The 14,040-nt window shown below is 40.9% G+C and overlaps 2 protein-coding genes across 3 annotated transcripts; both read left to right on the forward strand.

The window, feature by feature from the left end:
- The first annotated feature begins 1,985 nt into the window (after window positions 1-1,985).
- On the forward strand, window positions 1,986-5,252 carry srsf1a (serine and arginine rich splicing factor 1a). The gene is made up of 4 exons (XM_039779573.1): window positions 1,986-2,432; window positions 3,017-3,195; window positions 4,200-4,372; window positions 4,550-5,252. The coding sequence occupies exons 1-4, from the start codon at window positions 2,245-2,247 to the stop codon at window positions 4,745-4,747; spliced, it is 738 nt and encodes a 245-aa protein (XP_039635507.1). The 5' UTR covers window positions 1,986-2,244; the 3' UTR covers window positions 4,748-5,252.
- Window positions 5,253-6,440: 1,188 nt separating this feature from the next.
- On the forward strand, window positions 6,441-11,930 carry dynll2a (dynein, light chain, LC8-type 2a). Of its 2 annotated transcripts, none has more exons than XM_039779581.1 (3): window positions 6,441-6,837; window positions 7,357-7,513; window positions 10,122-11,930. In XM_039779581.1, exons 2-3 carry the CDS (start codon window positions 7,382-7,384, stop codon window positions 10,257-10,259), a joined length of 270 nt encoding a protein of 89 aa, XP_039635515.1. In that variant the 5' UTR covers window positions 6,441-6,837; window positions 7,357-7,381; the 3' UTR covers window positions 10,260-11,930. The 2 variants fall into 2 exon arrangements, with proteins under 2 accessions (XP_039635515.1, XP_039635514.1); XM_039779580.1 differs by having other exon boundaries at window positions 6,456-6,837; window positions 7,353-7,513.
- Window positions 11,931-14,040: the final 2,110 nt, after the last annotated feature.

The raw sequence follows: 14,040 nt of genomic DNA on the forward strand, positions 1-14,040 counted from the left end.
GTGAGGCGTGGTCCGCTTATTCTCCGACATTACGACCTCTTGTACAAAACTAAAGTAACGAGCCAATTTTTAAAATGTAAGGAGTAGAAAGTACCGATATTCGTGTTAAAATGTAAGGAGTAAAAGTAAAAAGTCGCCACAACAAAAAATAGTAAAGTAAAGTAGAAATATCCGAAAAATCTACTTAAGTACAGTAACGAAGTATTTTTACTTCGTTACTTCCCATCTCTGGTAGGCGGTGTCTGACGGGGCCGGTTGGGGGTGTGATGAACAGTGGCAATAATAGTCACATTAAAGATAATGGAAAATTCAAAATTAAATTCTAAGGTAATCATGGAAGTTCATGTCATAGCAGGGCACATCGTGTCATACTGAGTAGCGCAGTCTCCAATACCGGATCCTGACTTTTGCAAGCATGCATGTAATGTAATGTGCATGTAATGTCCCATTTTTTTCCTATAGACAGTAGTGTAAAGTATCTAAGTTTATTTACTCAAGTACTGTATACAATTTTGAGGTACCTATACTGTACTTGAATAATTCAATTTAATGTTACTTTGTACTTCTACTTTAATGAATTTCAGAGGGAAAATCTCCACTAGATGTATTTCATAACTTCAGTTACTAGTTACTTTACTTATTTACATATAATATAGTTACATATAAAGTAATTAAAAGTAGCCCTACTTTACCAGCTGCAACATTAAAGTGATACAATAAAATCCATTCTGCATAATGAGTATTTCTACACAGTTCTGAGTACTTCTTCCACCACTAGGCTACCTTTTGGTTTCTCTTTCCAAATGTATTTTTTCTATTGATTCTGTCACATACATTGAGAAATAAAAAAAATGGACTGGTTTCCTTCTTATCACTTTTGAAAACTTGCTGAATTATCACATTGTTCACAAAACAGTAGATAAATCAATAAAATAAAAAGCAGAAACCGTGTCTATTTAATTAACCAGGTCAAAATATGTAATTAAATATTGTAGGTCTATGTAGGATTTGTACATACATATTTTGCCTGGAATCAAGGTAAATATTGAATTAACAAAAGGTTATGGGTGATGGTTTTATTCTTCTGTAATTACTTGAGATGGTAGCCTATCAGTGTTCCCAAGTATTTTAGAGATATAACTGCCCGTATTTTTACAGCAACATAAATTGTAACATGTAACCTATATTATTGTAACATTTTAAAATTATTTTAAAAGCATAAGCATAAACCTTTACTATATGTCCAGGGACTACAGATGAAAAATTGTCTTTTTGTACATTTACCGCAATATTTAAAAATGTGCACTGTTAGTAAACCAATTAATAAAATGAGTTAAAGTGGGCTATCATTATATCAGTTACATGTAATGTGCTACTATAAAAAAGAAAAAAAAAGACTGATTGTCATAGGGTGACCATATTTTGATTTCCAAAAGTCTGCTCTGGTTCTTGTGTATGTCTGCTCTGGTCCTTGTGTATGTCTGCGCTGGTCCCTGTCTGCTCTGCTCAGCTGTCTGCTCTGGTCCCTGTCTGCTCTGGTCCCTGTCTGCTCTGGTCCCTGTGTATGCCTTCTCTGGTCCCTGTGTATGTCTGCTCTGGTCCCTGTCTGCTCTGGTCCCTGTCTGCTCTGCTCAGCTGTCTGCTCTGGTCCCTGTCTGCTCTGGTCCCTGTCTGCTCTGGTCCCTGTGTATGTCTGCTCTGGTCCCTGTCTGCTCTGGTCCCTGTGTATGTCTGCTCTGGTCCCTGTGTATGCCTTCTCTGGTCCCTGTGTATGTCTGCTCTGGTCCCTGTCTGCTCTGGTCCCTGTCTGCTCTGGTCCCTGTGTATGTCTGCTCTGGTCCCTGTGTATGTCTGTAGGTGAAAAGTGGACATGTTCGGGCAAAAGAGGACGTTTGGTCACCCTAGATTTTCATCACTACACCTAGTCATTTCATTTGGCGGACTATTTTGTAAGGCGGATGTGTCCGCTCTGGCTGCGGTGTTTCCGGTATTCAGAAATGTTTCTGTAAAGGAGCGCGGTCCCTGAACAAGCAGGGGTAGTGGTGGGCGCCTCGTCCGGAGTACTGTCTAACGTTACCCACTAAATATCCTAAAGATTGTAGCGCGAAACGGCGCCCGTTTGATTGCTTTCTTCTCTCTGCTCGACGATTTACAAGCTTGGAGTGTCGGTGTGGCTCCGCCGGCCGTTAAAGATCTCGCAAACAGCAAACCGTTAGCTTAAGTAACGAGCTATCATTAGCTGCCATGTCGGGTGTTGTGCGAGGCCCCGCTGGGAACAACGACTGCCGGATATATGTGGGAAATCTTCCTCCTGATATTCGCACAAAAGACGTGGAAGACGTGTTCTACAAATACGGGACAATTCGAGATATCGATCTGAAGAACCGGAGAGGGGGGCCGCCGTTCGCCTTCATTGAATTCGAGGACCCCAGGTAACGTGAAGGAGCTAGCTAACGTTAGCGGTAGGCCAAAGGCCATTGTGTGGCTAACCAACTCGTGTGCTAACGCGGGCTCGGACCATTCCCTGGACTCACTAGCTATACCTTGTTATCGGAACTAAACATGGTGCTGTTCCGGTTTCGATTTTGTGTTTGAACGTCACTTGTTTATGACGTCTATAATAAAGATCCAGCCTGTTTAACGTTAAAGTTACTTACCACTTGAATGTCCATGTAACGTTTGTTAACGTGACACTTGGCATCGTTTCTGGCTAGTTAGCTAGCTAGCTAAGTCAATGCACCAATAACGTTGCGCTTGATTGCATACTATTTATTACAGTGGCTTTTCGGTGCAATGAATGAATATCAAATTATAATGTGTTTCTCTTTGCACAAATTGAGGCAAAATTACTGAACGTTAGTTGCGTGCACGCCTGCACGGAGGATTAGCAGCCGTAAACCAGATCAAGCTAGCCGCCAGCATGGCTGCATTCTCTCCATAACGTTATGTGCATCACAGTTCGCTGCCCGCCCTTCATGTGTCAGCTAACGTTTAAACTGTAACGTTTTGTTAACAGGGACGCAGATGATGCGGTCTATGGGCGGGATGGTTATGATTATGACGGCTACAGGCTGCGTGTGGAGTTTCCTCGGAGCGGTAGGGGCTCGAGAGGAGGGTTCGGTGGGATCGGTGGAGCTCCCAGGGGCAGATATGGGCCCCCATCCAGACGCTCCGAGTACAGGGTCATTGTGTCGGGTAAGCAGTTATTTGGCTAATATACAGAAATCTTACTATTATACAAGCATATCGCTTAGACTGCGGTCTGAAGGATGGTTTGCTGAATGCCCCTTTCTTGAGTGTAACTTTTTAAGGTTGTTTGCAGTTTTAAGAGTTTAGATCACAACAAACTTTGCAAAAAGTTAAGCTTCACTTTAAGTGTGCTCTGCATTTAGGACAGTAAAATAGGATAAATATGGCTCATACATGCAAACATACACTATCGATGTTATAAACCCTGGGGTGACTGTCAGTCTTGTCTGTCACATTTACTTTGAACAATTGCGAATACTCCAGTTACAGTCAGAAGTGTATTTAGAGAACAACCTCTTTATTAATTTGGTGCATGTACCATTTAAAAAAATTGAATTTGCGGTTAGTTTATGCAGGGAGGCAAGTGTAAGCAATGGGATATTACCTGTTGTAATTGTTGTGGTGTTACTGAAAGTAAACTGTGTCCTCACATTCCGCTGTGGCTGTAGAACTCAATTAATAATCTTCACAATGTAAGACTTGATATGATTTGTTTTTTAATAGTAGATGAGGACAATGCTCATTGATCAAGATATACAAATGACTGTAAATGAGCCAGAGTTAGCCTTGAAGGTTAGTTTATCTGTGGTCCCCAGGCAAATGATTAGAAGGCACCCTAGAAATAGATGACATGCATCTAAATCTATATATAGAAAATATGCGCAGTAGTACAGTACACACAACCAATACATTATGCCACAGTACAACACATGGTACTTTGCTATATTTCATACTAAATAAATTTATAGGAAACCACAGGTCTTCTTTCAACTACATTTGGTCTCAGCAATTGAATGAATTGAAATACTCCAGTATCGCTCAATCCTACAGCTTTTGTTTGGGCAAACAAATCAGTTGTGTATTTCTGACGTGTGTTGACATTTTTTTGCACATAAATCTGGAAAGTTCACCATATGTCAGCAAATATAACTTTGGTTTAAATGTTTCAGGACTCCCTCAGAGCGGCAGCTGGCAGGACCTGAAGGACCACATGCGTGAAGCAGGCGACGTTTGCTACGCTGACGTTTTCAGAGACGGAACCGGAGTTGTAGAATTTGTGCGCAAAGAAGACATGACCTATGCCGTCCGAAAGCTGGACAACACCAAATTCCGCTCGCATGAGGTATGTGTACTGATTTGATCAATTGTCATGGATAGTTTTTTCTTTGCTGTGTTGAGGTGAGTACTTCCGGGTATGCTACATGTTTGAAACACACCTGGCCCTCATTTCCATCTATGGTATTTCCACCATAGGAAGGAATGTTGCCTTTTCAATGTCAAGTTCTCTTGTGTCCGCCAGGGAGAGACTGCTTACATTCGTGTGAAATTAGACGGTCCCCGCAGCCCAAGTTACGGAAGATCACGCTCCCGCAGCCGTGGCAGTCGGAGCAGGAGCCGCAGTCGCAGCGCCAGCCGCAGTCGAAGCAATTCCCGGGGCCGTGGCAGAGGATCGCCCCGCTACTCGCCTCGTCACAGCCGCTCTCGATCCCGTTCTTAAACCTTTCTACCACCGATGTGTTGCCCTTTTGATGTATACCCTCCTGTTTTTACCTCTTATGAGTTTCTCCTAATGTCAGCAATTGATTTTTAATTTTTGCATTTCATGTCCCGATGTCCTTGTGGGTGATCATGGTATGTAGATGTACCCCCTCCTCCTCTTTCGCCCTTTAACCCCCCCCCACCCTCTCCAGCTGTTTTGTCATTTTATTTACTCCCTCTCTCTCTCCCTTTCTTTCTGTCCTCTGAATTTTTGCAACATTAGGAATTGTGCTGTGTCGAACTTCAAAAATGTTGAGTTGTCATAAATACACTCAATGTTTTTGGAAGTATTGAAAATTTGATTTTTATTTTTGTTTATTTAAAAAAAAAAAAAACACACAGCTTTTCTTATTGGATATGTGGGGTGGGCTGTTTGGATGGGGAGCCCAATGCTTAACTGTATTTTACCCTTGTGTCTTCCTTTAGACATCTGAAGAGAAGGATTAAAGTGATTTGGAATAAAACCATTGTGGAGCACATTTCATTTGTATGGTCAGGATAGGACATCTAATTGAGGAGCAATCAGGTCGAGGCAATGGTACGCTTCATATTCCATAAATTGAACGTTTTGATAGGTTGCTATTTCATGCATGTCATACTTAACAAAGCCATATGTGCTGTACTTTGTTTAAATATACAATTTTTAACATGCTACTCTGGCTTGTGACAGAAATAAGCAGTCCTAGATCAAGTGTTGTGATGTAAGTGTAACATCTTTGCTGTCAAATGTAAAAAAAAATCTGAATCACTACTTTTGTTGCAAAAAAAAAAATTAAATGTCCTCATTGGTTAAAATGTTTTAACTTCAGGGAGCGATAGTTTTTGTGCTCAGTGGCTTTCTTTTTTTCTTGATCTGACATGAGTGCTCAAAAATGGAAAATTAGGCCCAAAATTCTTGACATTTTATTCTAACAGTCTCCCTCTGATTTTCTTCCTGGTATTTCAAGGTTTTGATTGGAGGAGTGGCTCAGTGGATCCCAATCCTTGGAGCTGGATGAGTGGATCGATTAGGGAAGGGATAGGCAAGGATGGATGCTCGGAACGGGATCAGTTTTCCAGGATTCAAATGAGCGTTTGATTTCAGAACTAATTAACGGGAGTCCCAGAGCAACTTTTTTTTTTCTATTAGGCCCCCTAATGCCTATTTAAAGTTTTTCAGTGGTAATGGCTTTATTTTACAAGAAAACGAAACTGAGGACCAGGAAGTTGGATCAAAGGATGGAGTCGTAGATGCCTGGTATGAAGGAATAAAAAATTGGGGAAGTTGGGGGGGCGGGAGGGGGGTTTGTGTGGGAGTAGTTTGTATGTTTTATTTTGCTTAATCTTGCTTTTTCTCTTAGCATTTTCAATAAAACCCTTTCAAACAAGGACACTTTAGTTTGTTTTTATTTGAAACATAAACCCAAATATCAAGTCATGTGACTATTGGCATGTATAAATGACTTTTAGTGCTCTATTTTTCGGAATATTAAAGCTACAGTGTCGGTCTACCTGAATTAATAACTACAAATGATCAATTAAAAACCATATTTGTAAAGCTGAAACCAATGTAATGGGAAATTAGGCTTTTGTATAAAAGCAACAGTGCAGCTCTAGATCCACTAGCAGTATCGGAGCATAGGGTTAGTGTCGAGAGCTCCAGGATCTCCGCCGAGGACGACAACTGATGAAAAGCCTGAACACAACACACGCAGAGCCAAACGATACCTACCCGCTGCCAAGGTCTCGTTTCCTTTTAGCCCACAGTCAGTGGTGTACACTGTCAATGATGCATTGTGGGATGAAATAAGATGCCGGCAGACAGGAGCTGGAGAAAAACGCTTGGAACACACGGGAGGCTGCAGCTCAGCCAATGGCAGGGTGCAGCATGCAGCACAGGGGCGGGGAGCTGCTGGAGCACAGCAGAGAGAACCAACCTACCTACATGCTTATTGTGGAAATCTTTTTAAAGCAATTAGCCGCAGCATCATCTAAAGCTTGTACCCCAGGCAGACTGAAATAGCCTACATCATCTTTTGAAACTAGTGTTTTCATTCGGCTCAAGAAAAGGTGAGTTGCAGATTCCCCAATGTGAAAAACATTGACTTGCATGTCTTGGCATATTTCTGATTCGAGTTTCTCTCACGGTGGTGAGCTTTGGTGTATGTCTTAATGTATTTCGACTGGTTAGACATGTCGACTGTACTGGCATGAATACCAGCAGGCGCATTTTCCTCAGCACGGTAATTGGATACATTTAGATACTTTTGGTCTCGTGATGCAGAAGCTGCATTTATCGGAAAGTGATTTCGCCAAGTAATTTAACTCCACCTGTATCAAGTTTCGCAGCCAATCTATGCAACACTCAGGACATCGTTTAGTTAGGAATATATAGATGACAACACGAGTCTGAGTTATGATTGAGGAATCAGTGCACATGATCGAAAACGCGGTACCAAACGGCCAATCTTCTGCGTATGATTGATGCTTTTGCGATGCTCCTACTGGCCTAAAAGCCATCCCCATCATCGCCACGTGCGGTGTTAATTTTCAGTGCAGTGAACTCGTTTCTTTTTCTTCCTCAGGCAGGCAGGCATCATCATCATCCTTAACCATGACTGACAGGAAAGCTGTGATCAAGAACGCAGACATGTCCGAGGACATGCAGCAGGACGCGGTGGACTGTGCCACCCAGGCCATGGAGAAGTACAACATAGAGAAGGACATCGCAGCCTACATCAAGAAGGTGAGACAGGACGCTCCTCTCTACGCTTACATCATTGGCACATGATGTGCAAATTCAGAGCCTTTTTATTCTCCCATCTATTTTAGTTTAAATGTGGAGAGGCTCTTCTGATCACGCCTGTAGCCAGGAGTACTCCAAGTCCCCCCCCCCTCCCCCCCCCCCCAACCCACTGAGTTTACCAACATTTTGACACCAAGCAGAAGGTGTCTACAATTTTTTTCACAAGTATTAGAATTTTTACATTTTATGTACACTGATTCCCCAACATGATCTAAATCAATCAAACTGTATTTGTATGGCACTGTCAGCACAGGCCAGCGCAATTCACAGTGCTTTGACAAGCTAAAAACACTAGTAATTAATATAAAAGTCAAACAAGTAGAGACAAATGCACAAGGGAAATACAATATTGAAATAAAGACAATAGAGAAGGCACTGAAAAAATAAAATAAAAGCTAAGAGCATTAAAGGTGCTCTAAGCGATGTCGGGTGACGTCACTTCTTGTTGAAGTTCGAAGTATTGTCAAACAAAAGGGAGGCTAGGCTCCTGGTCGTGGTCTGGGACAGCTCTCCTCTAGCTAACTTCCCTCTTCATGCTTCTCTCTCCTCCACTCCCCACACCCCCTTCATGTGCACGCACACTAATCCCCCCCCCCACTCCTTCTTATCGGTTATTGGCTGGAACACTGTTTGTTATGTTTGGTGGCGCAGGTTGGCGCAGTGTGTTTTTGTTTCCGGTTTTGGAGCCTGGGCTGTCAATAGAGACCACGTTTTTTTTACAGTGTGTTCAGGGGACAGGCAGCTAGCAGATAGTGAGGAGATGTTTTCTGTATGTGACGAAAAATGTTGTAGCCTAAAAAACGCGTCACATCACTTAGAGCACCTTAATGACCATAAAACGTATTTATCAAAAGCCAGTCTAAAAAGGTAGGTTTTGAGTTTGTTAATTCTTGATACTTTAATGACCTTTTCAGTCATCCTGAGATCAATAAAGGTTTATCCTATTTATTTGTTGGCCTAAAATAAGAAGAAACTTGATTATTTGTCACATACAGTCGTACGGTACAATTTGGTGAAGTTCAATCCCTGCATTACACCCGAAGCTGTAGGAGCAGTGGACAGCCAGTTCAGGGACACTTTGACATTTGGCCGGAGGAGCTGAAGATGCAACCGCCAATCTTGTGTTTTAGGGCCGACCCACTCCACATCTGAACCACAGCCACTCCTAAAGTAGTTAACCCCCAAATTCCTAAGGCTAAGAGGTGAAATTATTTGACAATTAACAGAAACTAATCACCAACTTTTTGATAACCATGGTTTTATTTTCCAGTCAAAAATACCAAACCTTTGCTGGTTTCAGCTTCTCATATGTGAGGACTGGATATACTTTTTTTTTTTTTTTCCACAATGAGAGCAAATTCAATATATGTTTAGGTTTTAGACTGTTGGTTGAATAAAACAAGCAGATCAAAGATTTCACCTTGGGCTCTGGGAAATTCTCATGACCATTTTTCAGTATTTTCTGACAATTTATACCCAAAACAACTAATTAGGAACATGATCAGCAAATTAATTTCTGAAATAATTCAAATAAAACCTTACTTCAGTAGCTTCAATGGTTGTTGTGGCTAGAGCTGGGCAATATATCGATATTATATCGATATCGTGATATGAGACTAGATATCGTCTTAGATTTTGAATATGGCAATATGGCATAAGTGTTGTCTTTTCCTGGTTTTAAAGGCTGCATTACAGTAAAGTGATGTCATGTTCTGAACTTACCAGACTGCTGTAACTGTTCTACTATTCACCTTTACCCACTTAGTCATTATATCCACATTACTGCTGATTATTTATCTAAAATCTCATTGTGTAAATATTTTGTGAAAGCACCAATAGTCAACACTACAATATCATTGCGGTATCGATATCGAAGTATTTGGTCAAAAATATCGTGATATTTGATTTTTCTCCATATCGCCCAGCCCTAGTTGTGGCCTTACCGTACAGATCCATTTTTGCGACACGACTGAAGCGTGGTGTCGCCACGTCATACATCCATGGTTGATGCTTCACGCCCCTGACCGGCAGCTGATTGGACGAACACATCACGTGGGTCTGGCTACTCCCGAATTTCAAAACGACCATCATGGTGGCTCGTTGAGAATACGATCTCGTATTTTACGAAAAAGGTTCACCGAAACGTGTTTCTGAAAACATTTTAAGAGAGAAATGGGCCGTGCAGTTGCTGAATCTGTCTTCATTTCAGATCGACAAAGGTCAGTTTAAAAGATTTTCGTCTACTTCTACTGGATAGTCGCGTCGTGTTCAACGGATTCATTTGCATAAAGATGGGCGTTGGCCAGCTTTTTGGACACGCAGCATTTTTTCAAATGCAGCGCCGCCTTCCTGGGATGCTTTGCGGGCGCGTTAAAGTTGCTTGATGTCACCCATAGGAATACATTGGAGCGCGACACGATAGAAGTGTCGCACGGCCAGGTGGATCTGCACTGTTAGTCATGATATGTACGGTAGGATTTGTAGATTGCAGCCATTGGTCCTGGATTTTACTGGTTTTCACTAATCTTCTCCTTTTTACCTTTTTCAGGAGTTTGACAAGAAGTACAACCCCACCTGGCACTGCATCGTCGGGAGGAACTTCGGCAGCTACGTCACCCACGAGACAAAGCATTTCATTTACTTCTACTTGGGCCAAGTGGCTATATTGCTCTTCAAGTCTGGCTGAGAATTTCCTGAAGGGTGTTGAGGAGGTTTTCTCCCTGAACCTAAATTGGAAATGCACTGGTGGCTGATGTCTCCCATACACTAATAATGACATACCATAATGATGCAAACCAGGCCATGCGCAAATGCATGGACTATACACTATTAAATGTATGTTACAGTAAGTTTACTTTTCGATAGTTGCCATTTGAATGCAACTGAAGTAGTTTTTGTTGATACTGTTAAATTCTAGGTTGTAAAAGATTTCAACGTGGCCCTTGATTGTAAAATAAAGGAAAGCTGTAGAATGTAATGGTGCATCTGCTTTCCTTCACAAGTGGCATTGCCAGAACCTGTTATGAGACTCCATCTGTCGGTTTAGATGGTAAAATCCTACTGCGTGCACCAGTTTAACACTTAATTATCTAGATTTTAACACGGGAACACGGAAAGAAGTCGATGAATGGGGCAAAATAGTCGTTTCACATGATGAGTTACTTCACGGCATTCCTTTGATTTCCAGGAGAACAAACCGCATGAGTTCAGTTCATAGTTCAGTTGCTATTTTACTAATTTTAAAAGGAATTATATATGTACGTGCAAATACGAAACCTTTAATGTTTATTTGGATATAAAATATCCAACGGATTTCAGAAAAGATGTCATCCAACACAGTTGACATTTTGGAACCAACACAAGCCAGTGCATGCATTTCCAGGGATGTTTAGTTTGTCAAGTTTCACTGTGAGGCACGGTAGAGCAAATAAAGCTCCCAAACAGTTGTTTAGCCTGTAATGTCCGAGTAATAACACTACAGACTGGTCACTCAAACCTTCCAACTCACCTACCTAGATATCAGTCCTATAATCCTGTGTTTCTGCATGTTTGGAGGATAATGACCACACTTTCTTTAACTGTCATCAGACCCAAACAAAAGCTCACCTTGAAGCTAAATAGTTTATTTAACTTTTGAGTATGTAGATATTGGACTGACCCGATGTAAAGCAGCGTCGGGAAGGTGATTTAGAGAAAAACATCTGCAGTCAACTCTACCAAGGCTACCAAGACCCCTGTGTTTCTGATTCACGTGTTGTCTTGTGTGGCTCGTAATACTTTTTATTTTGGCATTGTCAGTGTACTGCCAGACATGCAGGAAAGACGAAGCATTTAGGAGTTCTTCTTAAAGCAACTGCAAGGAGGCGTATCCCTTGTCTAGCACACTGATTTGGGGTTTTTTATTTTGTCATGTCAGTATAATTAATTGGAAAGGGCAAAACTTAATGTTTAGATTCTTTTAAGAGGGCAGTTTGGAGGGATTTAGTCATGCGGTTGGATAACACCACACATTTCTCTCTGTGCTGTAAGACAAGGTTTTAAGTTGCTCTCTTGCATAATCCAACAATGGGTAAAATGTGTATCTTTCAAGTGTTAGCTTGGATTGACATTGAGGGAAGTCTTCCTAACTTTTGTCAATGTTAACTGATTTAGAATTGTTTTTCTGGCATGTATTTTTGCTGTGTATATGTAGGAGCCGTTACAATGCTGTTAAATTTGCACAAAACGTGTGCCTGTCATTGCTCTCAACTGTAACCGGCTTGAGTACAATTGCACTTCATTAGAGTTATCCAGTAGGTTGCTACAGAACCAAAATCGTATAAACTCGATAAAATAAAAATTAATTGTTGACTTATTACACTGTGGCCTTTCATTTTGTCGTCGCCCCTTTTTTCCTGAAAACAGTGGATTGGTTGATGGACAAAAAATAAATCACTTTTGAGAATTAATTATTGACTTAAAGGACGTAGTTTGACATTTTGGAAAGTACACTTCTTCAACTTCATAATAAACACCACTCTCATGTCTCTGCAGTAGATATGAGGCTAGTGACAGTAGCTTGTTAGCTTAGCACAGAAATGGGGAAAGATCTAGATATATACAAACGAGCTATAACTTAAAGTAAATTAGTGAGCTTTAGAGGTGCAGGTAGGGAGATTGGGTCACCTCATCCAGACCCATAGTGCAGAGACTTCAGAGGCAAAGCGCAGCACAAGTATTCATCATCCTCACTTCTGACTATCTCTTTATCTCAGTGGTTGCACCTTGAAAGGTCAGCAGCAACGAGGTCAAAGTTGAAATAATTTGAACTTTGAGCGCAGCACTCTGCGGCAATTTCGAGCAGTGCGCCATGCCAAGGGTAGCGCTTGCTTTGAGTTATCGGACCACGGGGGGGTACCCAGCGGTCTTTCAGGACAGTAAGCCTCCCTTAAGCTAGAATTTAAAGGAATAGTTTGATAATTCTGAAAACATGCTTATTTGCTTTCTTACCAAGAGTTAGATGAGTAACGTTATTGATATCACTCTCATATCCCTCCCTGTCCTCCACGCTTAAGCTGCCTACACATGATAAGAGAAGAAACTGCGGGGTAGGGCCCAGAGCATAGTGCAGACACTTCCGAGGCAAAGTGCAGCACAAGGTACAGTACAGGCCAAAAGTTTGGACACACCTTCTCATTCAATGTGTTTATTTATTTTCATGACTATTTAGATTGTAGATTCTCACTGAAGGCATCAAAACTATGAATGAACACATATGGAAGTATGTACTTAACAAAAAAAGTGTGAAATAACTGAAAACATGTCTTATATTTTAGATTCCTCAAAGTAGCCACCCTTTGCTTTTTTTGATAACTCTGCAAACCCTTGGTGTTCTCTCAATGAGCTTCATGAGGTAGTCACCTGAAATGGTTTTACCTTCACAGGTGTGCCTTGTCAGGGTTAATTAGTGGAATTTTTTCCCTTATTAATAAAAAAGCAAAGGGTGGCTATATAAGACATGTTTTCAGTTATTTCACACTTTTTTGTTAAGTACATAATTCCATATGTGTTCATTCATAGTTTTGATGACTTCAGTGAGAATCTACAATGTAAATAGTCATGAAAATAAAAGGAAACGCATTTGAATGAGAAGGTGTGTCCAAACTTTTGGCCTGTACTGTATACATCATCATTTCTTCTGGCTACCTCTTTAATGGTTGTGCCTTGAAAGGTGAGCGGCAACAAAGTTGAAATAATTTAAAGTTTGAGTGGAGCACTGCAGCAATTTCGAGCTGTGTGCCACCCCAAGGGTAGCGCTTCCTTTGAGTTGTCTACACCAGGGGTCTTCAACATTTTTTAGGCCAATGACCCCTAACCCCCTAGCTGACAAAGAGACGGAGCAGGGACCCCCGTACTATAATATATAGAATTGAGTTGCATATTAAACTGGGCCTACAATAACGTGTAGGGTGGCCAAGGGCCTTTAGATATACCTTTTTATGGGGCATAAAATACTAAGGTGTTAAAATAATAATTGTAGACATAATCATATATTTATACATCATGTTGTAATGTTAAAATGTGGAACAGTAACTGTATCTGTGGATGGCTACCTTACCTATAGGCCAGTAAGCCTATCATACATTTATCTTTACAAATAATATGTTGGATTCATGTAAATGTATATTTTCAGACCTATATATACAGTACAGGCTAAAAGTTTGGACACACCTCATTCAAATGCATTTCCTTTTTATTTTCATGACTATTTACATTGTAGATTCTCACTGAAGGCATCAAAACTATGAATGAACACATATGGAATTATGTACTTAACAAAAAAGTGTGAAATAACTGAAAACATGTCTTATATTTTAGATTCTTCAAAGTAGCCACCCTTTGCTTTTTTATTAATAAGGGAAACAATTCCACTAATTAACCCTGACAAAGCACACCTGTGAAGGTAAAACCATTTCAGGTGACTACCT

Source organism: Perca fluviatilis, chromosome 2, assembly GCF_010015445.1.
Source record: "Perca fluviatilis chromosome 2, GENO_Pfluv_1.0, whole genome shotgun sequence".
Taxonomy (NCBI): Eukaryota; Metazoa; Chordata; class Actinopteri; order Perciformes; family Percidae; genus Perca; species Perca fluviatilis.

Coding starts and splice junctions, on each gene's coding strand:
- srsf1a (XM_039779573.1), top strand. CDS start 2,245: ATGTCGGGTGTTGTGCGAGGCCCCGCTGGGAACAACGACTGCCGGATA. Junction 3,196..4,199: donor GTACAGGGTCATTGTGTCGG/GTAAGCAGTTAT, acceptor TAAATGTTTCAG/GACTCCCTCAGAGCGGCAGC. Junction 4,373..4,549: donor CCAAATTCCGCTCGCATGAG/GTATGTGTACTG, acceptor TGTGTCCGCCAG/GGAGAGACTGCTTACATTCG.
- dynll2a (XM_039779581.1), top strand. CDS start 7,382: ATGACTGACAGGAAAGCTGTGATCAAGAACGCAGACATGTCCGAGGAC. Junction 7,514..10,121: donor TCGCAGCCTACATCAAGAAG/GTGAGACAGGAC, acceptor TACCTTTTTCAG/GAGTTTGACAAGAAGTACAA.